Here is a 27,432-nt window from a genome sequence, read left to right on the forward strand (position 1 = left end):
GAAAATCAACACAAAACAGGTTGTTTTTGCAAAAGCTGGAGTTCACAGATCCATTTTCTTGGGTGGGGGGAAGACTGCCATATCTTTTTCATGAATTTTAATTCTTATTTCTTTATATTCTAAGCACACAAAAGTTACCTTTCACCCCTCCCTCTCCAGAGGAAAAACTGCGTGGGCCACTTACACCATACAGGCACCTCCAGTCCCAACCACAAGCCTCTTGCCTTTGGGAATGCTCGGTTCAGATGTGATGGGCTGGTCACTGCCTGGCTTGGAGCTCACCCTGAGCCCAGGGTTCAGTCATGCACCCTCCCAAATAGCTCCCCCTTCTGCTCTGACCCTCACCCCCAACCCACACTTGACCAGGGGCTCGGCTCAGCTCTTATAAAAGATGTATCTTTCCCCTGGTGCTCCCATGTTTCACTCTTTTAAGAGAATGTCCTACCCCTATGTTTGAGTGGTGACAATCAGGAGGATATAATCATCTCCCTGTCCTTAAGTACCCTACATCTTAAAGATATAGTTACACTTAACGGGATGCTGGTTTCAGGTACATCCACAGAGAAGAAAGTGACTTGGGAAAACCTCTATAAGTTAATTGCACTATCAGTTTCCTGACACCAACACGCTTCTCTTCCACCTGCTCCCTCTCCTCCTAGACTGTCCTCCACACACTCGCAGTTGCTCTGCTGATACCAAGTCTCCACTGGTCCAGCACCTGCTTCCTGTTTCTGGTTGTGACACTAACTGGGATTCACCAGATCTTTCTCAGAGAGAAAGTAATGGATTTTGGCCATCACCTAATACAATGGTGCTCCCTCAGAGCAAATGGTACAGATGAAAGAAAGGAGTTTGTCAGATACTAAGTTCCCACTTAGGATACTATTAGATGCTTTGTAGACATGTTGTCATTTTATCCTTCCAACACTTTACAGAAGATGTACAGAAAAATGGGTACTCAGAGAGGTTGAATCAAAGCTTACAGGATAGGTAAATGGTAGAGCCAGGATTTAAACCTGAGCTGGATCAGCCCCAGACCCATGACACTTCTACTACATATATCTTCTCCTCCACTTCCTCCCTTATTATAATCCAAAAATCCAATGTGGGAAGTGCTATAAGAGAAATGAGTCAAGCATCTTTGGCATTACTGAAAAGAGCAATCACCCTTGTCATTGGTTAGATCTGGCTCAGAAGTTAAAGGTTCAAGCGGGCATTCCCAACAGTGGGCACCAGGCAGTTTGTGGCGGGGGCGGGGAGTGGGGGGAGAAGCCAGATGGGTAAGAATCTTTAGAGCAGTCTAGAGTCTGGACTTTATCTGTAGGCAAGATCGCTAAATGGTCTTAATCAGTGACTGGACACAGTTGTCTTTGTGACTGTGACCTAGAATGACCCCACTGACAGCAGGGTGGGAGTTGGCTGGGGGGAAAAGGTTCAAGGAGTCAGAGGTGCAAGAGAAGGGAGAGGCCCCCAACTCATAACAGCGGTGGTGTGTGTAACGAGGAAGTGACAGAAATCAAGAAAAGTTCATAACGTTGAATCAACAGTACTTGGGGGGAAAAGGACAGGGAAGTAGAAAAGTGAAAAGAAGACACACGTGGCTGATATGAGGAAACCATTACAGAAGGCAAAAAAGTCAGGAAGGGATTTTCTGCCCCTTATGCTTACGAAAAGCCAAGGCTCTCAGTGAGACAAGAGATGCCTCCTCTGAGGAAGGCCCCAGAGGACACAGCCTCAACGTCCAGCCCCCTGCCATCTGCCCCAGGATGGAGCCTCCAGTCATAAAGCAGGCATGGGGCACTTGCTCTCGAGACACTAACGGAACGCGTTCCCATGAGCGTGTTCCCATGAAACCAGAGACCATCGCATAACTTGACATACCGGTTAACAGACTTGCTGACCTCTTCAGAATGCTTGTTTTCTTTTTTTTCTGCTTCTGCTTTCTATTTTTAGCTAGATATCTTCTTTGATGGGCCTAAATCAGATCTCATGGCTTGGTCCAGATATTTATGGAACTTCAGATCTCGGAAAGCAAGCTTGTGCTCGTGGCACGTTTACATAGTTAAAACGTTCCAAGGAGCTAGTTTCAGCTAAGCTGGCATTAAGACGTTAATGGACATTTTCTTCTGGTGGCTTATTTTTCACCTTCTTGGTTATTCTGGAAAGCTACAGTGATAGAACAGCAGTGTCTGCCTTCATGACACACCTACAGAAGCCGGTGTCATAATCAATGAGTGTGTAATCCGTTTCCCGATCAATCTGCAGTCACTTTTCTAAAGAACAACTGTTATCACCCTTCATGTCAGCCTTCCCGTTCTGTCCTCCCTGCTTTTTAATCACTCTGTGCTGGTGAAAGAGAGCCCATTATGAAGCCCATTCATGCCACACAGTCTCATCATAAAAGCAATACACATCGTAAAATAAGAGCTTCTTGTTGTGGGGCTTCAGCGGAGAGAAAAAGCAAAGCGTCTGGATTATACCAAATGCTTGAGCTCAGAGGGCAAGCTGAGGTTTTCCAAGGCATGGTGGCCAGAGAAGTAGGTTTGGTTTCCTTGCCTGGGTCCGGCCTACAGCAGCCAACAGGGGGCCAGGAAGAAGGATCTCGCACCTTCACGTTCGGTAGCTAGGTTCCCTGGCAGGCAGACAGTCCCTTTCCAATTGCAAACATTCCCTCTGTCATTTGACCCTTGCGACCAGCCTGGCATTTGCCAATGAGGAGGCAGGATCAGAGGAGATGAGTGGGCTTTGTGCAGATATTAATGGTTAGAGCGTAGGTGGAAATTCTCCCGATTCCAGAGCTTTCTACAGCATGGTGCCTCACACATCCAAAGTAACATAAAGACAGGCAGACACCGAGCAACCTTTTCTCCAAGATTCCTGTTCATTTACTCCTATCCAGAAAACATTTACAAGATCAAAGGTATATTTATACATGTCTACATATATTTATGATTTATATGAATTATACATTTGTAATTCATTTATATATGTAAACGTATGCATTTACATATATATGTAAACATATACACATTTATATGTGTATTTATAAATACATAAATAACTTTAAATACATTAAAGCACTTTCTTTAGGCGTGTTCATGTGATCTGTAATCCAAAAATTGGATTGCACACTCTATTAATGAGTCTGTGGGGAAGCAGGGATGGCGGAAGAATGCAAAATGAAGGAAAAGGCTTTTGGAGGGCAATTTGACCAGATGTAACAAAACTACATAGGCATTTATCCTCTGCCCCAGCAATCTCTCATCTAGAAATCTCTCCCAAAGAAAAACAAAAACTGAAAACACTTGCATAAGCTGGAAACATTCCAAATAGCCATCAATAAAAGATTGGCCAAAGAAACTGTGGTCTGTCTCTCTATATATATGCAATGGAGTGATTTCTAGGATATGTTACTTAAGTAGAGGTAAAATGTGTGTGTGTATGTACATATACATGCATATGTATATACATACACATATGTACACACACACTTACACAGAGAAAAACAGCAGAAAGACAAACTGAAAATAAACAAAGTGCTTCCCTGTTTGGGGAGAGAGGGAACAGGGTATAGGTGACAATGTTGGAAGCCGGACTGGGGAACTGTGTAAATGTTTTACATAATTATGAATCAAAATTAAATAAAAAAGAAAAAGGCAATCCCTAAAAACTTAACCTTACTGTGTATCAAATTGGTCATTAACCTCAAGGACATAAATTCTTTCCAGATTTTTGAAGTTTGATTTAATTTTAATAAATTGTATGTCCATAATGGTACACACCCTCTGACAAACTCTAAGCATCTTAAAAATATTTTTAGTATTCATATCGGAATCATGACTCTGAAACTTATGCACACACAAAAATAAGGTAAAGCAAATAAATGATTATGTTAATGTCATGAAAAGCCCCCAAGATTCTGAGTGCAAAATAAAATACAAATATAAAAATCAAAGAAATTAAGTAAGAGCCCCACGATCCTAAATTTGAATTGGAAGTAGCATTATGAACTGATAATTTAACTTTTTCTAAGGGACGATTTTATTTCCACTGAAAAAACGTACAACAAAATGACCAACTCCAGTGGATGTTATGAAGCGTCACTTATATCTCCCCTTTAGAACTGAGCCACTTATTCTCACACCTGCTGGAAGTGGTAATAGCTAAGGGCTCTAAGTTAAGTCCCCCTTCGGGAATCACCTTCACTCAAAGTCTTGCCCAAGGTCACACTCCTTCCCCAGGCCAGTTCACATCCAGTGACATATGTATGAGGGGGCTATAAAGACCCAGCACCTTTTTCTCAAGGTAGGCTCCAGAGTTTCCATAGGATCAGCTAAGATTTCTATTCCATCCTCATCACAGTTCAACTCTTCTCCTTGCCCAATCCTACTTCCTTCACTTCCTGCTGGCCTTGGTCCCAAGGGCACCTCCCAACAAACTTCCTGCACATCAATCTCTGTCTCAGTCTATTTCCCTGGGACCCCAACTGAAGATACCAAGTCAAGAGCAATGAACATCTCAAGTTTGTGCAGATTGAAGCATCAAAATACAATTTCTCACTGAAAGAACAAGGGCTCCTTGGAGAAATATCTAATCCTGGGTCTGGGGTAAGAAATGCCCAAGATAAATGTGGGCTGGTGCAGCCACTCTGGAAAACAGTATGGAGGTTCCTCAAGACATTAAAAATAGAGCTACCCTATGACCCAGCAATTTCACCACTAGGTATTTACCCCAAAGATACAAATGTAGTGATCTGAAGGGGTATCTTCACCCCAATGTTCATAGCAGCAATGTCCATAATAGTCAAACTCTGGAAAGAGCTCAGATGTCCATCAACAGACGAATGGAAAAGAAGATGTGGTATAGATGTGGTGTGTGTGTGTGTGTGTGTGTGTGTGTGTACAATGGAATATTAACCAGCTATCATAAAGGATGGAATCTTAACATTTACACTGACATGGTTGGAACTGGAAGGTATTATACTGAGAAAAATAAGTCAGTCAGAGAAAGACAATTATATAGTTTCACTCTCTTGTGAAATATAAGAAATAATGCAAAGGATCATTGGGGAAGGGAGGGAAAACTGAATGGGAATAAATCAGAGAGGAAGACAAACCACGAGAGACTCTTGGAACAACCTGAGGCTTGCTGGAGGGGAGGTGGAGAGGTGGCTGGGGTAACTGGGTGATGGACTCATGACGTAATGAGCATTCAGCATATGCAACTGATGAATTTCTGAGCTCTACATCTGAAACTAATGATGTCCTATATGTTGGTTAATTAAATTTAAATTAAAAAAAAGAAATACCCAAGATAAGCCTGTACTGTCTTGTTATATTAGAAAGCCAGGAAGCTATCAACAAGGACAGGGGCAGAGTCAAAAGGACTCTGGGCCAAGTTGAGGACACTCTCACTGGCCAAAGAGGGTAAATTTGTGCATCAAAAGGAAAAAAAAAAAATCTCCCAATAGACTGACCTATATTGATATGTTAAAATCCCTGAGTTCATAATAATATTTTTTAAGAAAGAAAGAAATTAATATATTGGTCACCTTTGGAGGGTATTAGAGTGTCAGTTCATTATTCTGGAATGTAAGGGGGGAGAAAAGAAAATCATCTCCGGTAGATCAAGGGAAAAAATTAAGAATCCAGAAATAAGTCCGTATCTACTATCAACTGATTTTCAACAAGGACACCAAGACAATTCAATAGGGAAAGAACAATCTTTTCAATAAAGGGTATTGGAACTCTTGGGTAGCGACAGGTCAAAGAATAAAACTGGATGTCCACCTCATATCATACACAAAGGTTAATTTATCTATGAATAGAGACCTAAGTATAGGTGCCAAAACTAGGAAACATGCATAAGGAAACACAGGCATAAATTTTGGTGACCTTGGATTAAAATGACTTCTTAGATACACACCAAAATCATAATACAATAAAAGGAAGAATAGGTAAACTGACTTCATGAAAATTAAAAATGTTGTGCTTCAAAGGACATTATCAGGTCAAAGGACAAGTATCAAGAAAATGAAAAGGTGACCCACATGATGGGGGAAACGATTTGCAAATCATTTATCTGAGAATGATCTAGTATCCAAAATAAAGAACTCTTACAACTCAACCATAAAAAGACAAATAACCTACTTAAAAATGGGCAACGGGTTTCAACAGACATTTCCCTGAAGATAAAAAAACGGCCAAAAAGCCCATGAAGAGAGGGAACATCATTTGTCATCAGAGAAAATGACAATCAAAAAGATGAGATAACACCACACTAGTAGGATGGCTAAAATCAAAAAGGAATAATAATACAAGCATTGTACTATAGTGCAAGTGTTTGTGAGGATATGCAGCAACTGGAACCGTCATGCATTACCAGGGGTAAGTTAAAACGGTGCAACCATGTTGGAAAATAATTTGGTCCATTTCTGAACAAGTTAAACATAGAGTTAGCATATGAACCAACCATTCCACTTCTAAGTATATTTCCAAGAGAATTGAAAGCATATTTTCAAACAAAACATGCACAGTAATGTTCAAAGCAGCATTGTTCATAAGAGTCAAAGAGGGAAAACAACCCAAATGTCCATGTCCATTAATAGAGGGAGGGATAAACAAAATGGTGTGTCCATTCGAAGGAATCTTATCTGGCCATAGAAAGGAATGAAGTACCAGGTACTATAACATGGGTGAACTTGGAAAACATTATTCTAATGAAAGAAGACAAACCAAGAAAGACCTCATATTCTATGATTCCATTTATATGGAACATTCAGAATAGGCGAACCCCATTAGAAAGTGGTTGTTCGGGGCTGGGAGGAAGAAAGAATAGGGTATAACCAACAGTAGGTATGTGTTTCTTTCAGGGGTCATAAGAATGTTCTGCAATTAGTTGGCTGTACAGCCTTAAAAAATACTAAGAACTACTGACTTCTGCATTTTAGAAAGGTAAATTTTATCATCAGTGAAATGTATCTCAGTAAAACTGTTATGTAAGAAAGGATCCCAGCTAATGAAGAAGGAATGCAAGTCATCACGCAATAATGGATCTAGGCTGCTAAAACCCAGATAAAAAGCTGATGCGGTACTTAACTAACAGCTACGTCAGAATAACAATACCTGAGTCAGAAGTAACGGAAAGACACAAGACAGAGCATGCCTCTTGATGGAAGTATATACGCAATTCTGCAGTATTTCAACAACAACCAACAATCAGGCCTGAATGTTTTTGAGAATCTAGATCTGCCATTTGAAATCAGATAGAGATTTCAGAGGAACATGTGCAGTGACACAGCAAAATCCAGACTGTGGGAAACTGTGCGGGACAGACAGCACAGACCAGATAAGCGATGTATCAGAGAGATCCAATGTGTGGGCTTTGTATGAATCCTGATTTTAACTAGCCAAATGCTTAAAAAAATACATATGAAAAACAGGAGAGTTTGAGTATCACCAAGATACTTGATAATACAAAAGAATTATTGTTAAGATTTCAACGCGTTGATGGTATTGGAAGTATACTCTTTTAAAAGAACCATTACCTTTTGAAAATGTATACTAAAATATAAAAGTATGCCACATTTGGGGTTCGTTTCAAAATAATCCCTGGGGAGGGAGGTTGATAAGAGAGCCAGGAGGTAGGGGGTTGGGGGAAGGAGGGGGAGGTGTCTCTTGCTCATACAAGATATGGCCATATTTTTTTTTATAAGCTGCTTTATTTCTGTAAGGATACACTGAAACATTAGAGGATAATAGCTAATGACAAAATGCAGAAATGAGGCGTCAGCTTCGTTAACCACTCCTACCAGAATGTTCCTATGCACTGGCATTACCTGTTCACTTGTGGTACTGTCTCGTTATACTATGTCCTAGAACAATGTCAATGAGAGTGTGGTGAGGTGAGCACTACATGGGCGTCCCGCTGTCCCGGGAGGGAGGCCGCCACGCCCCCAGAGATCCCGCGAAGCTCTGAGGGGCAGTCCTTTAAGAGTCATAAGAAGAGGGACTGAATGGGGTTCTTCACCACAGGGACCAAGAGCAGACAAACTACTACACTACATCACTGTTCAGAGACATCCCGTCCCGGTGCCTGCTCAGCTACCCCTCTCAGGTGTTAGGGTTACTTCTGTAGGATGGATTTCAAAACTGCAGGAACGCTGGAGGGGGCATTGATCACTGAATTGATCACTGTTGCAGTTGGATGATGCATACAGGAGTTTAATGTATTATTCTCCCTATTTTTGTCCATGTTAAAATTCTCCATCAAAAACGTTTCAAGAAAAATTTACGAAGCACCTTTTCAGGTCATGCATGGTAGTAAGCACTTGAAAAAAGAGACTCTGAATTCCCAGCAGTCCATGTAGTACCTGGGCACTAGGGGGCGATGAGGAGGCATCACTGAATGAATGAATAATATCCTTTAATTCCCTAACTGTCCTAAGTGAGATCTTCTACCCCACCTTGCAAATAGAGACACCTAAGGCACAGAGTCTACCCAACATTATCCAGATTTTATGCAGTAGACTCTTTCCACTATGCATCAAATATGAGTATTTAATTTTTTTTAAGTGGGAGGGAGGAGGGACTGGCTGATCTTTGAATTTACCTAGTTTTTCATCATCCTCATTAAAGAGCACTATACTCTTTAATAGGGGATTTGGTATAATTATGACGAGGACACATGGGATCTCAAATCAGGCACATCTGGGAGTACAAAAGGCATCTGGCCACAAAGCTGAAAACTCCAATGCTATTTTCATTCTTTTTCTCAAGAATGTCAGCTCCCTGTGCCACTCCCCTTGCCCATTATCACCCCAAATTACGCATCGTGGGACCACTATAGACTGTATTTGGCCACCTTGGGTCCCTTGGTGTTTACTTGGTATTTTCTTTTTTAAAAGAAAGAAAAAGATGTCAAAAATCCAAGGTATTCACTGGAAGCTTAAAAGAAAACTGGCATTGATCTTCCTCTCTCCAAGTGGTACCCTTTAAAAGGCTTTTTGAAGCCATTAACCTCTTACTCACCTCTTCTTAGTCCACTTCCCTCTCTTTTTGTTTTCCGTTCTCAAACTCACTTAAGAAATACTCTCAGAACTGGGTCTTCTTAAGCCAGACAAATATACATAGACACATGTGCATGAGTGGCTTTGCGGATGCTCTTGCTTGTTCAGAAATGTAACAAGAGCATAACAAATACAAGTCAGTATTTTGATTGGGCAGAATCACTTTTTTCAATCGATTCCACAAATGTAGTCAAAGGCTTTGATTCCTTCTGCCCTCCTACTTGTCCAAAATCTACATTAATCTTTCCATCAAATTAAAAAAAAAAATAGGGCATTGTCACCTTTTTGGACTATCCTGAGAGCTGCATTTCATCCTAATAAATTTAAAAGAACAATCACTCATGTTTTTAAAAAGGGTAGGATTGTGCTAAATTCTATTTCTGCCCGTGGCTTGTGAGAATATTCCAAATAAAAACAAGCAGATGGAAACAGATTCAAAACCTAAAGTCAGTCCACACCTGTGGATGGAGGTGTTCCCACCGGGCGCCTTCCCTGACCTTCTCTTCCAGCCAGCTCCCCGCGCACCGGCGTAACACGTAAGGAACAGAAGATTGGTAATCAGTGCTGGGCAGAGAAGAGCAGAGAGCACGGGGAAATGTCAGTGACACTGCAGGGCTCACCATGTGTGGTTGAGAAACCGAGATGCTGGCATTCCTTAGTGCAGACCTTCCTGAACCAGGGTCATTGGAGCAGCTAAAATAGTGCAATTCCAGGAAATGAACGGCTACTTATAAGCCATCTAGAAGGTCATGCCCAGCGCCAGCCTGGAGAGTACATCAAATTTCAAAGAGCCTTCTGGAAAAGAGGCAGCTCTCACCACCTGGGACAGTCGGATTAGGACTGCACTCATTCCTTCTGGGCCTCTCTTTATGTGGCTACTCCTCTCCAAGTGGAGGCCCCTCAGAAGGCTGGGGGATTTACTGAGGCCAGAAATGAGTGGCCAGAAATCTGTCCCCTTGGTAAAAAAAAAAAAAAAAAAAAAAAAACAAAGAATCACAGATGGAAGATTTTCCACCATAAGAGTGGAGTCTTTACTCTGTAGGTAATACCCTCTCAGGAGTCACCTTTGTGGGGGAACCCACAAACACATGCTCATACTGGGGTCCAGGGGACTTCTGGAGAATCTGAACGCACCTGGGCCAAATTAACAGGTGCCCCCCCCAGTTCCTCAGCCCCCTCACCTTCTCCCAACAGCCCCCAGTGCACAATTGTGTTAGCACCCGCCACAAGATATTATAATTCTTTCACAGTTCTCCCCCCCGCCCCCCACAGGTAGTGTCCCTACACCCTAAGCTGTTCCATGGAAGGAAACAGGCATGGCCACTTCCGCAGTCTCAGACCCGTATGCTAATTTCTGTCCATAATCCAGTGAAAGATACTCGCTTTGATCCAGAAGAATTAAAAGGCTATCACTGTTTTTGTCAAAGAGCTAGCAGAAAGATCTAGACCAGACAAGGGGAAATGAAATGCCTCCAGCGGCCAAACAAGTAAGTTAAACAAATTTGGTTGGGACTGCAGTGAATTCTCCAGAGGCAAAGCTCGTTCAGCCCCAGAGTCCTTTGTGGGAACAGAGAGCCAGCACCATGTGTACAGTGGGCCAGGAGACCCAGAAACCCTGATTTTTCTATGAGGCATCTCAAGTTTAATTGGAATTGATCCAACCTGTGTTCAACATTATTTGGCTCAAACAATATGTGTCTCCAGACCATGTACTTCCAGGAACCCCCGGCCCTTCTATGACCTGAGCCAGACTTACCAATCCACAGCCCATTTTAAGCCAGACTGACTTAAATGGACTCAAACGTAATCTTAACACAATAAAGGCAGCTGTTGCTTCCTCAAGTTTGAGCCAGGAATCTCAGAAGGCGGAGTGAGCAATGAGGGATACTGAGTCTTCCAAATCGGGCTTGGTGCCTCCCCCAAAAGAACCCAACCTAATCCTTCCAGGCTGGCTTTCTCACCTCCCTCCTTTACTCATCTGCCCCCAAATGCCAGCGAATGTTAGTCAGAAGAGTCTCCCTGGTGTGTGACCTTCCTCTCTGTCACTGCTCTGTGCGGCTCACTCTCCCCTCTCCGGTTAGTGATGGAGCCAGAGGAAAGATCGGTGCCGGCTCTTACCCTTGTGGTGTCGATGGTACACTCTCTGCCCTCATCCTGTCCAGCAGAACATCCATCATCATCCAAGAAGCTCCGCCCTTCTTCCCACACGGGTGTGTGTGGTACACAGAGGCATTTAGTGGCCACAAGAAGAGAAGAATCCTGTTTTCTGGTTGAAGGGGCCAATGCAATCACTGGGAAATCATTCTCACCTGCAGAAGAAGCCAGACGTCAAGTTTTAGCCCCAAGGAAGAAACACACCCAAGACATTCTAACTCAGACTCAGTGATCTGGGCACTTCACCGATTAGACCCATCTCTTAGAGCCCCATCTCCTCTCAGGGACGGAGTGTTCTTCCCCTCCACCCGCCTCCATGGAAGCATCCCTCTCACTAGACACAGGAATCGGGAGACATCGCTGCCCCAGGACCAGACTTGCAGTCATTCTCAGGCTTAAGGACCCTCAGGTTTTGACTATAGTGGACACTTGGGACATCTCCACTGACCCCAAAGCCAACAAAACATCCAAAGCTAAAATGAGGCACTAGAATTAGGACTGTGGTTATTCACTTCCCACACAGTTTCTTCTAGGAGCATTATTTTCCTGGCTAATTTATCAAGGATATACTTATAGGCTTCTAAATGAATACATTTTAATCCATTTCAGAGACCAAGTTCTCAGTGTGACTGCCCTAATAGAATTAACACCGCTGCTCTAATTTGAAATCAATAGGTTTCAAAGCCTGGCCAGATTCGATTTTGCTTTCTTTGTCCATTGTTATATTTCACAGATCAGAAGTGACTATGCATGCTGGATCAGAGTCCTCTGGTTAAACGTGTGTCTATGGATGTGTGCGTAGTGTGTCTAGGGAGTTTAAGCTTGTACCAAAACAAAAGGACAAATTTACATTTCTCTCTCTGAATAAATTAAAGAAAGCAAAAAAAGTTCCAGTTCCCAAAAAGGTAAGCCTTGCTTCATGCTGATGCCTTCCCATAGATTTATGTTAGTATCTAAGCATCCATCCACTGATTTTCATGTTTTCCAATCAATTGTAGGTCTTAAAGGGGGCCCGGGCTGGGTGGAGAGGAGGAAGGAAAGATTGATTCTGAGCTTCAGAAAGAAAATGAAAGAAGTGTCTTCGGCTACGTCAGTCATTAAACAAACATTCACTATAGCTTAAGATCTGCCTGGAATTATCTAGGCTTTGGGATCACACACAAGATACAGTGCTTGCCCCCTCCTCTCTACCCTAGGAGCTCCCAGGCACAGGACCAAATGTCATAAACAAAGCATGGTATCCTACCAACATCAAGGGGGCAAGGGAGAGGGGGCCGAGCAGGAACACCCTGATCCCAATAATGGCCAGAGAAATCCTTCAGTGCATTTTCACCTCTAATAAAGATAACAAGAAAAGATCCGGGGGGGGGGGTGCAGCTTTACCCAAAGTGAATTTCTGAGCTGGGACTCTTTAGCAGAAGGGGTACAGCAATCTCAGCAGGAATAAATAAAATCAACTCAGGAGTTAAAGTCCTCCTCCTACTCTTCCTTCTGCACAGCGTCCCAGCAACACAACATTGGGTCAGTCTCAAATATCTGTGTCCCACTGAAATGCTGCTGTGCCTTTTCTCAAGGGTACAGCACACACGTACAGTCTTCTTCTGCCTGTCAGATACCTTCCCAAATGTAGCACATGTTAAAGGAAGGTATGATTAATCTTGCTGGGGGATAATTAGCTGCAAACAGCTTTGACATGACTATATTAATTACTGAAGAAAAAAATTAGCAAAGTACTTAAGCTATCTGGCACTTCTAAGTGCCCAGCAGTGGTTGGGTTTCTAAGAAACCCCAACCACTGCTGGGCACTGGCTCATCACAGAAGGACTGGCCCAGGGACAGACTGTGAGGGGGGCCAAGTGTGTCTTTTTTTTTTTTTTTTTACAAAAACTGGTACTTAGTAGGCCCTTCATCAATGTCTGATGAATTCAAACCTCCCAGCCTGCCTTTTCTCTCTGTCTCCCCACAAATTCAGAATGCCAGGGTTCTGCCTCATTTTCCATCACTATGACTCCCATCCAAAAAACTAGATTTTTGAAAAAGATATAATACCACTCAGTAGCTCTCGGTGTGAATTTACATCAATGCACACCCCTTCTAGGGCATTCCCATTCTAAGCGTGACTTTTCCATGTAAAATGATAACCAGCATTCCCTGAGTCCCTACAACATGCCAGGAACCTTCCAGGAGTTTCACACACATTACCTCTGCCCTCAGCTACTGGGAGTGTTAACTGTTGTGATCCCCATTTTATAGGTGGGACATCGAGGCTCAGGGAAGTGATTTGTCCAATGTCCTGAACCCAGTTGATGCCAGAGCCAGGATTCGAACTGAGGTAAGCCTGCCTGATGCCCCCTCAGCACAGAAAATCAACTTTGATATGACTATACGAGTAACTGATGAAAAAAGTTAGTTGTCAAGGAAAGTGAAGGGCGGGGAGCAGTGAGCAGAATGGGTCCCAAACCAGAAGACTTGAGAAAGAAAAATCCAACACGGTCTCCTCTTCCTGCTTAACCATCCCGCCACATGGTTCCATTCTCTATGTTCCCAGCACGCCATCAGTGTGGAATGGTTCAGAAGAAGACGGGACCATCTGTGATTTAGTACCTAAGCAGGCTTCTGACTTTGCTGAGTAATTCAGCAGGATCGTGGCAAAACACATCACGTTCGCTCAAGTATTGCTGGCCTCTGTAGGAAAATCTCTTCACTATAAAAAAGGAGGCCGTCTACAGCATCCTTCTGGTGGACCCTCCAGCTTGGCTGTATTTCCTGGTGGGCTGACAACAGCATTCAAAAATGCACAAAAAGACTGGCTCCGTTATTGAGAGGGAACGGTGAAGATTAAGTGACCTATTGGACTCTTTCATCATCCAGAGAGTTGACATCCAATCTTGGAACAGAACGAGGAAAATCAAATGGACAAGCAGACAGTACCCAGGGGTAATAATAACTCCTAATGCCCGTCTCTTAAGACTCAGATTCACAGGACTAAGGTGGCTCTCCAAAAATTAAACCATAAAATCAGTGTCTGAGAGATCAAAACAGACACCCTGAGGGACACTGCTGCATAGATCTGGGTCTGATGTACTTGCCCAGAATCCTGAGTGTACCTGCTACTGCCCTTCTCACATTGTTCGGAAATGTTGTCACCTCCGTCTACCCACTAGACTGAGAAGCCTCCAGTTAGGGACAGTGTTATAATCAGTCTTCATAGTCATTATTCCTGTTACACAATTGTGCTTGACACATTTTTATTGAACCAATTCCTCTCCCCCAAGGCAATGAGACTAAAGAGTAAATTAATTAAAAGAATCAATATGGATAATGAAAGGCAGTTGGTCAGCAAGGGAAGCAGAGGAGGAAAGTGTAAAAGATCTAAGTTGGTTGCCCAAGACCCCTCCCAGCACTTTCCAAAGGTCTCATCCTGAAGAGGCAGGATTGTCCAGCCCTGATGGAGACATCCCAAGTGGATTTTTAAGTGTCTACACTTAGAGTTCCAGGTATCATTAGATGCCCAAAAACCTCTCCTTGTTTTGATTCTGACTCTCCAAGGCACCTGATGGTGACTTCAGCTTCCGGGCACATCGCCGACAGACAGCACACGAGCATGTCCACTCCATCCACTAGATATACCTCTTAGTGGAACGTAATAAGGTAGGAAGAGGTTTAGTGACTCCATTTTCTGTAAGTTTCTGTAAGAGTCAACCTGCTAGAGTCTGATCAACTGTGGGACACCTGGAAGTGAGTTTCTGAAGTTGGCAGGCTGCCAGAGAGCCTGAGCCTGACCTGGGATAAGGTCACCAGGTAAATGGCACCTTTAAGCATCATCCTGACAGGCAGCCGGCTTCCCTGGAGATACCCTCCCTGCCTTTGACAACTTCTCCAGAAGAGCTTCCCCAGCCTTGGCACTACTGATGTTTTGAGGCCAGACAATCCTCCTGCAGGGGGCAGTCCGATGCCCTATAGGATGGTTAGCGGCTTCCCTGGCCTTGACCTACAAGACACTAGGAGCGTATCTCCTCCCTGTCCCCTAAGGTCGTGACAACAAAAATTGCCAAATGTGCCCCAGAGAGCAAAACCATCCCCAGTTGGGAACCTCTGCTCTGGATTAGAGTAGAAAGATCTTCGATGCGCGTTTGGAAGCTGGAAGTTCAGAAAGCTCAGAATGGCAGGTGGCACTCATCTGTGTCACACGTCTGTGACCCGGGCCAGGGATGCTCCCCCGGACATTTGTTCTTCTAGGACTCAGTCATGGCATTTCTGGTATCAGACAAGCAAAACTTTGCAAGTAAGAAAAGATAAAAGGCAAGTTAACCTTTTGTTCAGACTTGAAGCATGCTTCACGCAATTGGAGTCTAGAGTAAAGGTTAGTGATTTTCTCTGAGAATCTGTCTGATATTTGCTAACATTTTTGATGCCAGGATTATGCACAGGACAGCACACTAAGACAGCTTGAAAGATGTCTTACTACAGCTCTCTGTAGGTGGGAGTCTTCTTGCTGATCATACCCACCCCTGACCAAGCTCCACTCTTGTGGAAACCCATTGATGTCCCAGGAAAAATGCAAAGATGACAGGCCAGTTTAGTCTTGCCCCTATTTATCAATCATAAACTAATTTTCAATAAAATCTAAGAGTAATGCAATAATAAGAATACTAATAAAAGGTGAAATTCAACCCTAATTCTATCTTGATTTACTAATGAGAGTTGTAGTCTGAGGTTTTGCTTAAATAAAATTAAAATCTCACAATCAGACTGTTGAAATTGATTTAGGATGCCCGAAAAATTGTCCTTACATTTAAATCCTATAATCCAAAGCAACCAGAAGACTACATCACTTCCCAGTTGATTCAGACAGCAGACTACTAAGAATATCTCTGAATGACTTCCTTTTTCCAAATTATCAAATCTTAACATGAGAAACCCTTGAATTAACAATGACTTTTTAAAAATCTTTGCTCTGTCCCCAGAAGAAAATGAACACTTCTCAGGACCTAATACATTCAGGGATTAAAAATGAATTTATAGAAGTTCTGGTCTTCAGGGAGGAAACCAGTAAGTGCCTTCCAAAGCAAAGCCTCTAAATTATATTTCAAAAGTTAATATAAATTATATTTCACTTGGCCATCCAGAATGAGTAAATGCAATACCCTCTCCAGAAATCCCTAAGGCTTGATGCATGGGTAACTAGATACCATTTTGCTCTCCTCGGGTTCTGTGTTCCTAGACAACCCTCCCTGGGGAACAGAGGGAGACAGCGAGCTGCTGCTGAGTCACCTAGTCACCTCTTCAGAAAGGAAAGCGAGGAAAAGCCCTGTGGAAGGGTGGGCCCCACATAAGAGGGAGCGAAACATCGCAGCCACTGACCCCAGTGTGGTCATCCACACTTGGTAACAGGGCTCTGGGACACCCTGAGTGGGGGCCACTGTTCCACCAGCCCCAGATAGGAACTCCCCTGGCTCCCTCCCCTTTTCAGGAACCCCCTGAAGCAGAACTAGGCGAAATCGGGGGCTCAGACTGCAGCGAGGACACAGGCAGGCAAATCAGCCCACCCAGGGGGCTGGACCCCGGGCTCAGTCTCATCTGTCCCTGTGTTTTCCATAGCTAATGCATCAAGCGTCTGCACTAACACAGTGATTAAAAGAGCAACGGCGAGCAAGCCGTTTTAGAGAGGAGGGGGGAAAAATCCTATCATGCCATGGTAATAGTGATGGAAACCGGCAAAAGGAAACCTTCGGGAGGACACTGTAGCAATGTGCATTACAAAGTCGCAGTCTCCCATCTGAGACTGTCTGCTGAGGGAATAAATTAGACAAGTGCGCAGGGATGGGTATCCAAGGATATTCAGGGCACCAGTACTTCTTCATAAAAGTGAAAAGTCAAAGGCAACCTAAATGTCCATCAACGGGGAAATCGTCAAATCAGGGGGTAGCCAGGTAATGGGATATTCTGTGGCCATTAAAAACACTGAAATAATCATAGAAAGAGCTCCCGCATACTCAATCGGGTGTTTCAGTACGTCTGGGTGTTTGCACGTCTGAACCCACGTAACGCTCAAAGCACTTGAACAAGTAGTATTTTTACTGGATTCATTTTACAGATGGAGGAGCTGGTAAATAGAGAAATTAACTAGCTCTCCAGGGTCAACAGCTACTAAGTGAGAGCCTCACTTGAGTTGATACAATAATGCTCTAAAGCCATCCTCTGAACCACAACACTCCACTACCTATGGATTCATGAATGGTCACCACAATATGTTAAGTACAAAGACAAAATAATTATAGTACAACATATGGCATGATCTGATCTTTATAAAAGAGGTCTAACTTTACAAAGGAAAAAAATAATCTCTAAGAATATACACTACAGTGTTAAATGCATTTCACCCTGGATGCTAGAATTCAGTGACTTTTGCTTTATACTCTGTACCTCTCAATGCTGTGTGACTTTCTTTGCAAGTATGATGAAACACTTATGTAAATAGTCGTTTCGGGGTGCCTGGGGGGCTCAGTCCGTTAAGTGTCTGCCTTCGGCTCAGATCATGATCCCAGGGTCCTGGGATCGAGCCCCATGTTGGGCTCCCTGCTCAGCAAGGAGTCTGCTTCTCCCTTTGCCTGATGCTCCCCTGCTTGTGCTCTCTCTCTCAAATAAATAAATAAAATTTTTTAAAAATAAATAAGTAACAAATCAAAAAAAATAATAAGTAAATAGTCGTTTCTTTTTGGAAAAAATAAAAGATCAAAAGCAGATTTGGTCAGTACCTGGGGAGGGGAAGGGGGAACAGGCTAGACACTAAGTGAACATACAGATTTGGGTGAGGTAGGATCTTCCGCGATGGTCTCCTTTGGCATCTGTAGAATCATACGCTTCTGCTGCTCATGCACGTCTGCTCTGGGGCAGGCACTGTCCCGGCAACGACAGAGAACAGAAGATAACGTGGCTCCTACTCTCAGAGCTTACAGTTGGTTAGAAATGGTAGAGGAGGGTACACAGGTAAATAAATAATTGCAGTATGAGCCAGAAGATGTCAGGTACCCTGAGGAGAGGTACCGCGAGGTGCTGTGGAAATTCACAGGAGGTAAGGGATACCTCTGGGATCAAGAAGGAGGCACGACTCCAGGAACAGGTGGCATTTAAGCTGAGGCTTGAAGGTTGGGTCAGACATGGACAAGTAAAGAAAACAGTAAGAGTAAGAAGGTCGTTCTCCCAGGAGAGGAAGGAACCCACACAAAGCCACAGGGGCGAGAAAGCTTGTAGTATGCACAGAGATCAGAAAATAGTTGAGTCTGGCTAATGGAGCCCTGTGACCTAGAGATATTCATGTAGAATATAAAGAATCCTACCTGTACTAGTCCACACCTCTGTGAGCCAGGGATAACCAGGGTGAGTGAGTGACAGACTTAGGAAAGGAGAACAGATTGCAGGTGGCCATACCAAGAATCTACTGAAACAAGGACTGTGACTCAGGTCTCAGGTCTCCTGAACTACTTAACCACAAGGAAACAATCAGGCAGATGTTAAAAAAAAAAAAAAAAAACTCTCAGTGGGGTGCCTGGGTGGCTCAGTGGGTTAAAGCCTCTGCTTTCAGCTGAGGTCATGATCCCAGGGTCCTGAGATCGAGTCCTACATCGGGTTCTCTGCTCAGCAGGGAGCCTGCTTCCCACCCCCCCCCCTCTCTCTGCCTGCCTCTCTGCCTACTTGTGATCTCTGTCAAATAAATAAATAAATAATCTTTAAAAAACAAAACGAAACCTCTCAGAGTTATGGCCGTTTCCAGAACATCTGGAAAATTAGAGGCTGGTTTTGGGTACAACAATCCACCAGGCACTGCTGACCTAGGATGACAGTGAATCCCAGCAGTGTCTATGAAGCGCAGACAGAGGCAAGGCCAGAGACGTAGGCAACATCTCAAGAATTTACCCCACTTCTCTCTTCACCTCCCCCGAACAGCACAGGAAAGCAGGGCTCGCTGGGTGTCATATGCAAACAATGAATCATGGAATACTACATCAAAAACTAATGATGTACTGTTCGGTGACTAACATAACATAACTGGAAAAAAAAAAAAAAAGGAGAGGAAAGCAGGGCTCAGTAGAGAGAATTCAGGAGGTCCTTGAACTCAAATACGGGGGTAAAAATCTTAATTTTTGCTAATCTCTAACTAAAATTTAGTTATTCCTCCCATTAAAAATGCAGGCAGTGGCCCAGGGCAGTAAACAGCAGGACCAGTGACTTCATCCCTTCAGAAATTCCAGGTAATCTCATATCATAGCACACTTGTTCCAGGTCTCAGAAAATAATCACATAAATTCATTACTTCCTTGAAATCATGATAGTTATAGACCTACTGCTAGATTATCCTTAAGGAGTTGATATAGAAGCACATTCATCACTAAATCATAAGTAGGTTGCTGGGGGTAGGTTGCTAGGTTTAAAATATTTTGATAACACTGTATTTCCATACAGTTGGATTCCTTTATATTTTGTGACTCTTGGGGTTATTTTTGTTTGTTTGTTTCGTTTTTGTTTTTTTAATTTAAGGACCCTGTTCTGAAAAGTGGTCCATAGGCTCCCCCAGACTACCAAAGGAGTCCATGGCACAAAAAGGGTTAAGGGTCCATTAGCTAGGGTGGCTGGGTGGCTTAGTAGTTAAGCAGCTGTCTTCAGCTCAGGTCATGATCCCAGGATCCTGGGATCCAGGCCCACATCAGGCTCCCTGCTCCGCAGGAAGCCTGCCTCTCCCTTTCCCGCTTCCCCTGCTTATGTTCTCTCTCTGTCTCTGCCAAATAAATAAATAAATAAATCTTTAAAAAGAAAAGAAAAGAATCCATTAGCTAGAGATCCTGTTAAAATGTAACTCATACCATGTCACTCATTCTTTTTCACTCTTCAATGTCTTCCATCTTCCTCAAAGCAAAACGCCCCTTCCCCCATGTTATTTGTCTGTTTTCATCTCCTTCCCCTCTTTCTTTCATTCCCAACCAGCATACTGGGGTCCCTGTTATTCTTTCATCATTCCTGCCTCAGGGCCTTTGCACTGGCTGATCCCAGTGCCTGGAATGCCCTATCCATAAGGGATTGCATGGCTTGCTTCCCCCTCTCTCTTCAGGCCAGGACTCAATTGATATCTTCCAAATGAAGCCTTTCTTGGCTACCCTATCTAAAATGCCCCCTAGTGAAACTCCCATCCCCCCACTCCTTGCTCTATTTTTTCTCCTAAGCATTTATCACTCCCTAAAATATACTTCAAGACATGTACTTTATTTCTTTATCATATTTATTATTTCCCCGCTCAGACGACAGCTCCACCATATCCGTATCCCAAGTGCCTACAACCTTGTCTGACACCCAGTAGGTTCTTAAAAGTTAGTTGTTGCATTAATTAGCTAGGTGACTTTTGTTATATAGCTTGGCTGCTAGCTGCTTCCATTCCAGGTTGAATTTTAAAGTCTCTCCCTGCCCACTGTATTTCTGGGAAAAAAGAAAAATCACAGTAAATATGTCTGTTAAATTGTGGTCATCCCAGTAGAAAGCTAGCTTATTTATCAGCTGCTGCTTTTTTTTTTTTTTTTCTTAATAAAGAGTTTTCATCAAAGACAAGACAGACAACAGAGATACCCTATGACCCTGCAATTGCACTACTGGATATTTCCCCCAAAGATACAGATGTAGTGAAAAGAAGGGCCACGTGCACCCCAATGCTCATAGCAGCAATGGCCACAGTTGCCAAACTGTGGAAAGAACCAGGATGCCCTTCAAAGGACAAATGGATAAGGAAGACGTGGTCCATATACACTACAGAGTATTATGCCTCCATCAGAAAGGACGAATACCCAACTTTTGTAGCAACATGGACGGGACTGGAAGAGATTATGCTGAGTGAAATAAGTCAAGCAGAGAGAGTCAATTATCATATGGTCTCACAAAAAGCATGGAGGACATGGGGACTTAGAGAGGAGAAGGAAGTTGGGGGAAATTGGAAGGGGAGGTGAATCATGAGAGACTGTGGACCCTGAGAAACAAACTGAGGGTTTTGAAAGGGTGGGGGGTGGAGGGTTGGGTGAGCCTGCTAGTGGGTATTATGGAGGGCATGTATTGCCTGGAGCACTGGGTGTGGTGCATAAACCATGAAACTTAGAATACTGAAAAAATAAAGTTAAAAAAGACAAGACAGACAAATTCTCTCTCTCTCTCTCTCTCTCTCTCTCTCACACACACACACACACACACAGTAAGTTATTAGACCAAATCATGTCATAAGACAAATACAAAAAAGTAAATGGAAAAATTGGTACATGGCATCCAACCAGAAAAAGGCCCAGTCTTGGAGCTTGAAATAGAGGTGACGCTAGCATATGAGATCATCACACAGATCCCACCTGCTGAGCGATATAAGGAAACAGGCAGTGCACAACCCAGGAGTAAATGCGGGGAGTAAGTCGCCACAGGGGCCCCGCTCCACTCGACCTGCTGCTGTTGAAATGTACCGTCGCCCATTTGCGGGCTCTGTTGTTCAAACCAGCAAGAAGGCACCTAATGCTGCAGATCTCGGCAGGGCTGCCTCACACACATGCAAGAAACCTCACTCCATTCTGGCCCCTGGAGCACCCTGTTTTAATAAGAAAAACCAAACCTAAGACTGGATTCCTTGTAGTTACGAAATGTGAGTCGGGGACAAAGAAAGTACTATTTTGTATCTCATGGATCCTTATACAGGTCGGATCAAGTCAGTCTTATATTAAAAAGTAACAAAACAAACTCTCCCAACCCCAACTCTCTCTGCAGCACAGCTTCTTAAAATCACTTTTTAGACTCGCCCTTCCTTCTTCTTGTGCAATTCTTGCCCTAACACCCGAATAAGCATTTTTGCTAAGGGCACCTCTAGATGACCAAACCCAAAGCACGCTTCTCATCTGCATGTGACTTAACCTGCCCAAGGCATTTGTCACTGCCCTCCTCCCAGCCCCTGAGGGTCACTGATGTCACCTCTCTGACTACTTTCTCACTCCTGGTTTCCTGCAAAACTCTGCTTTGTCTTCCCAAATCTTAAATCTGGGGGCCGAGGGGGGGGGGTGTCACAAAATAAAATACCTTTTGGGGGCCATGCAGGTGACTGAAATGAAAAATAGGGGACGTCTGGCTGCTGTGACAAGCTGGAGAGCACCAGCCCTGCCAAAAGGGGACTGCTGGCCCTTATTTGGGTATATCAGGGGATCGGATTGCCCAACTTGTCAAGAACACCCACAGATCTTTTTTTTATTTTTAAAGATTTTATTTATTTATTTGACAGATCACAAGTAGGCAGAGAGGCAGGCAGAGAGAGAGGAGGAAGCAGGCTCCCCACTGAACGGAGAGCCCGATGCGGGGCTCGATCCCAGGACCCTGAGATCATGACCTGAGCTGAAGGCAGAGGCTTTAACCCACTGAGCCACCCAGGCACCCCCACAGATCTTATTTTTATGTGAACTTTCCCAATTTTCTAAATGTTGACAATCACTGGTTTTAATATTTTGCTCTTGTGAGCCAAATCACAAAAATCTGTATGTGGGAGATAATCTCCAATGCCTGTCACTGCAACCCCTTGGGTTTCTCCTGTCCTTCTGCTCCTCGTCCTGGGAATTTCATTGCGCTCGGAGGCTGGGTGTGTATCTCCAGCCCTGATGTCCCCTCTCCACTTCAGACTCTTACAACAGCCTACTGGACATGTCCACTTGAATGTCCCACTGGGACCTTAAAATAAATGTGTCCGCATTTTCCTTTCATCCTCTAGTCCCAAACCTTTCTCAGATTTCTTTCCTTCCCTTATCCTCCCTGCCTGATTTAATGCAGGTGCTTGGTATTTTTCCATGGTTTATTACAAAACACCTCTCATTGTCTTCCCTGCCTTAGACCCATCTCCATCCCCCACCTTCAGAGTCATTCCCCACCCCAAGTTCAAGCTACCTTCCATAATGCGCAGTCTCCAGGTCCTCTGAAAGCTGCCTTTGCCTTCAGGATAAACTCTGGCCCCAGAGTGCTGGCGTGAGTCCCAGCTTCACCACCCCCTAGCTGTGAGGCCTTGGGCAATTACTTAAGTTCTTCGAGTTCGGGTTTTTTGTTTTGTTTTGTTTTGTTTTGTTTTTTTCCATTTGTAAACCGTGGATACTATCACATGCCACATTAGAGCAGTCATGAAGTTTAAAAATGACATTACAAAAATAAAGCTCTCTGTGCTTAGTATAAGTAAATGCTCAATTAAATGTTAGCTGACGCCATTCCTCATCCACTAGCCTCACTTTCCACAACCAACTGAAACTCTAGAACTGTAAAGAATTACCTGAGATTCTCCCAAAGCATCTTTGACTTCTCACTCATTTGTCTGCTCCGAATGCCCTTGAAGACTCAGATTCCTTATCGTAGTCTTCAGAACCAAGTCTTGACCCCAGGACTCTCCCTGCCCCAAACCCAGGCCCTCAACGACCACTGCCTGCCTCCATTGCCTCCATCGAGTGTCTAACCTGCTGAACTGCAGTAGAACAATTTCCTGGAAGCCTCCACCACCACGCTATGAGTCCCACAAAGGCAGGACCTATTTTTTCTTAATCTTTATGTCCTTAATGCTCAGCGGAAAATAATAATGACTGGAGGAACTTCTCTAATTGCAGATCACCCCAGACAGGCAGGCACCATCACGATCCGGCTCTTTAGCATGGGGTTCAGAACGGTTCGGCACACAGGGGAGGCAGCAAGCACATCCTGCCCACCTCTCTAGCCTCGACATCCACCAGTCCACTCCAAAACCCTCTGCCTCAGCCCCATCCCCAAACCACAGTGCACTCTCCTTCCCAAACCTCCTTGAAGCTGTTCCTTCTGTTCCTTTCTTTTCCAGTTAATTCGACTTTTGTCTTCAAGAAATCAGCTCAAAGATCACCTCTCTCAGGACACATCCCTTTGACGTACCACACGTGAGCACATACACACACACACACACACACACACACACACACACAGGTACAGACACACACAAAACTGATGCAAATAGGAACAAAAAAGTAGGCATGTCTCCTTGGTGCTTCCACTCAATTTCTTTTTTTGGGTGGGGGGAGCAGGGAGGAGGGTCAGAGGAAGAGGGAGAGAGAGAACCTTAAGCAGACTCTACACCCAGCTTAAGCCCAATGCAGGGCTCCATCTCAAGACCCAGAGCTCGTGACCTGGCGCTCAGCCGACTGAGCCACCCAGGCACCCCTGTTCCCAGTTCCTTAGCAACCTCACGGATACACAGTGATATCAGTGTCTGACACACGGCCGACAAGTGGGGGATTTGGGTGGAAGTATGACTAAATGAATGATCTACTTAAGGGTACAAGACAAAGATTTTCCCGCTCAAAATGGAGCCACCTCAAAGAAGGCCACTTGGGAGCTGCCCTCACATACGGGCCTCCCCGGGGGGCTCCAGGACACTGGGATGAAGATGCCTCATGAGCTATTGCTTCTCTCTACCCAATGGGAGCACCCAACACATTATGACCTTTCCAAAGGATTGAAGAAAAGCACTTACTGCTACTAGAAGTAAGAGTACTTTTGCCAAATCATAAATCCTCAGTATGTTGGCAAGGAACTCAAGAAACCTAATGTCTACTGCTCTAGCAAGCTGCCCCAGTAGCTATTTCATGGGATTAAAAAAAAAAAAAAAGTTTCATTTAACATTTTAAAAGATGCAGTGCAATAAATACGATCGTTCATACAGCTCCTAATCTGTTCTTTGGAAGGTAGGAGAAAAAGGTTTTATGTTTCACAATCATCCTCATCCAGCTCCTAGAAGCCACCCTGGGAGGAATTTTTTTTTTTTTTAACACTTTTCCCAGAACTATCTGCTGTGACTAATTCCATACTTCATCAACATGAAAAAAAAAATTATAAAATAATGAGATTCCCCCCAAGACAAAGCCAGCCAAAAAGCTTTCAATTGACTTATTAACATGAAATCTCTCACCTCGCTTTTTCCAAGTCATTTCCTAAGTGCACCCTCCTCTTGGAGTTTCCAAGTTTTCCAAAGGAGGGAGAAGGGGGTGGGGTAGAGCTGGAGGGAGAACAAGGAGAGTCTCTGAAGCCTGAAGTATCTTCCCAAGAGTGAAGTTCAAGATCAAGCCCCAGGAGAGAGCTCTGGGCACCACCTTGGGACACACTCCACAGTAAACAGGAATGCACGCTTGAAAAATCAAACTTTGTGTACCCTGGAGGAAAGCATGGCTTTCTTTACCTGATTCTCACACTCAAAATTTTCCATGTCTTGCGTTTCCTACTCAAGTTAGTTTAGCAAGGGAAATTCTAAATAGTTACACACTAGACCAATCTGGTAGCTTCTGAAAAAGTTAACAACAGGATGGTACAAACAAAATTTTTTTGTTGCTTGTTTGTTACAAAAACTCAGGGGGAAAAAATATGGTATTTTTTTTTCCCAGAAGCTACATAGTTCTTTCATTTGAAATCACAGATAAAACAATACATTGAAATGCTGAAGTTCAAGTTCAGATAACATTTGATGAAAAGAGCTAAACATAGATTATAACAAAAAATTAACATGGCTGCAGATTTATTTTACAGTTCTCAAAATGTGGTCAGGAGACCTCTGGGACTCTTAAGACCCTTTAAAGTGCCCAGAAGATCAAAACTGTTTTCCTAATCAACTAAGATATTTTCCTGTTTACTTTCCTTCTCTCACAAGTGTCCAGTGGAGTTTTCCAGGGAGCATATGACGTGTGAGATCATAGACTAAAGAAAGAGGCAAGTCTAAGAATCCCACTGCCTTCCATTAAACCAGACAATAAATACATTTCTAAAAACATAAAACAATGCCACCCTTGCATTTTTTTTTTTTTGATAGACAGAGATCACAAGTAGGCAGAGAGGTAGGCAGAGAGAGAGAGAGAAGGAAGCAGGCTCCCCGCTAATGCATTGTTTTTGTTTTGAAGATAGTTATTTTTCATAAAAATAGGCCATTTATGTTAACATGCAATGAGAATATTACTGTGACTTTAAATGAATTAATAATTAACACTTCAAAATGTAACTATTTTAAGATTTTATCTTTTTTTTTTTAAGTAATCTTTACACCCAATATGGTCAAGATTAAGATTTACAACCCCGAGATCAAGAGTCATGTGCTCTGCCAATGGAACAAGGCAGGTGCCCTTAAGATGTAACTATTTTAATTTCTAATATATACATATTGGTAGATGAGAGTATGTACTGCCCTGGCTGGAGTCACAGGCAGGACAGGAGTTTAGGAAGTTTCCTCCCCTCTTGGACCGAGTTTTGGTTGAAAGAAGTGCAGCCAAAACTGTAACAAAAGGACACATTATGCTTCCAGAAAAGCCTCAGGGAAAAGCATGGTATATGACAATAGTAGCTGTTGGTTCTGGCTCTAAAGGAAAGTGTGGAGGGATTCAGCCAGTTAGCATGAAAGTTGGGGATAAATTTCTTCTGCCAAAATATGGAGGCACCAAAGTAGTTCTAGATAACAAGGATTACTTCCTGTTTAGAGACCGTGACATTCTCAGAAAGCACATAGACTGAAACACATTATTATTGTAATGCTATTCACATGAAGTTCCCATTTTGTAACTGAAGTTGTGAAATCTTCCGTCATGTAAATAATTTCTGTCTCTCTTTTATAGTAAACTGATGGTATCCGAAAAAGCATATTGATAGATATAACCCCCATTAACAGGAGCTTTGGAGGGGGGAGTTCTCAATAATTTTTAAGCATGGAAAGAATCTGAGACCAAAAAAAGGAATCTCAAATTCTTTTTTTTTTTTTAATTTTGTTATTGTGATAAAATACATGTGACATAAAATTGACCATCTTTGCCATTTTTAAGGGTACGGTTCAGTGGTATCGAATGTATTCCTAATACGCAACTATCAGTACCATTTAACTGCCAAACTCCTTGCCTCTTGTCAAACTGAAATTTTATATGCAATTGGTACATCTTTGTGGTTGGTCTATGTCTATGCAATCAGCAAAGCAGCCCGCACCACCTCTGTCCCCTGGAGGGTGTATGTCTGTGTGCGTGGCATGGGGATCCAGGCCCTGTTTCCAGAGACAACTCCATCTCCCTTCAACACCACACAATCCTGGAGTTCCACAAAGTTCCTTCTAGCTTCCCACTCCTATGACATACCTCTGCATTTGCGTGTATTCTAAAACCTAACCCCAGTATCTAATAATGCCT

At 43.4% G+C, this 27,432-nt stretch overlaps 2 protein-coding genes across 3 annotated transcripts in view; one reads left to right on the forward strand and one right to left on the reverse strand.

Annotated features, from left to right (window-relative positions):
• KCNS3 (potassium voltage-gated channel modifier subfamily S member 3) overlaps positions 1-27,432 on the reverse strand; it is a 38,193-nt gene that overhangs the window by 2,153 nt on the left and 8,608 nt on the right. For both annotated transcript variants that reach the window (XM_004745837.3, XM_045073816.1), the window contains exon 2: positions 11,186-11,376. The gene's annotated coding sequence lies outside the window, so the exon portion shown is untranslated. The remainder of the gene's footprint in view (positions 1-11,185; positions 11,377-27,432) is intronic.
• Positions 6,373-26,773, forward strand: LOC101683033 (10 kDa heat shock protein, mitochondrial-like). The gene is made up of 4 exons (XM_004745966.1): positions 6,373-6,386; positions 11,149-11,277; positions 13,475-13,553; positions 26,468-26,773. Exons 1-4 carry the CDS (start codon positions 6,373-6,375, stop codon positions 26,771-26,773), a joined length of 528 nt encoding a protein of 175 aa, XP_004746023.1.

The sequence above is a fragment of the Mustela putorius genome, unplaced genomic scaffold (assembly GCF_011764305.1).
Source record: "Mustela putorius furo isolate JIRA1106 unplaced genomic scaffold, ASM1176430v1.1 tig00537284_pilon_pilon_pilon, whole genome shotgun sequence".
Taxonomy (NCBI): Eukaryota; Metazoa; Chordata; class Mammalia; order Carnivora; family Mustelidae; genus Mustela; species Mustela putorius.

Bases quoted from the DNA above. Each gene is read 5' to 3' on its own strand.
- LOC101683033 (XM_004745966.1), top strand. The intron at 11,278-13,474 runs GTGTGTGTGGTA...CCCATTTTATAG, and splicing joins CCGCCCTTCTTCCCACACGG to GTGGGACATCGAGGCTCAGG. The intron at 13,554-26,467 runs GTAAGCCTGCCT...CTGGAGTCACAG, and splicing joins GAGCCAGGATTCGAACTGAG to GCAGGACAGGAGTTTAGGAA.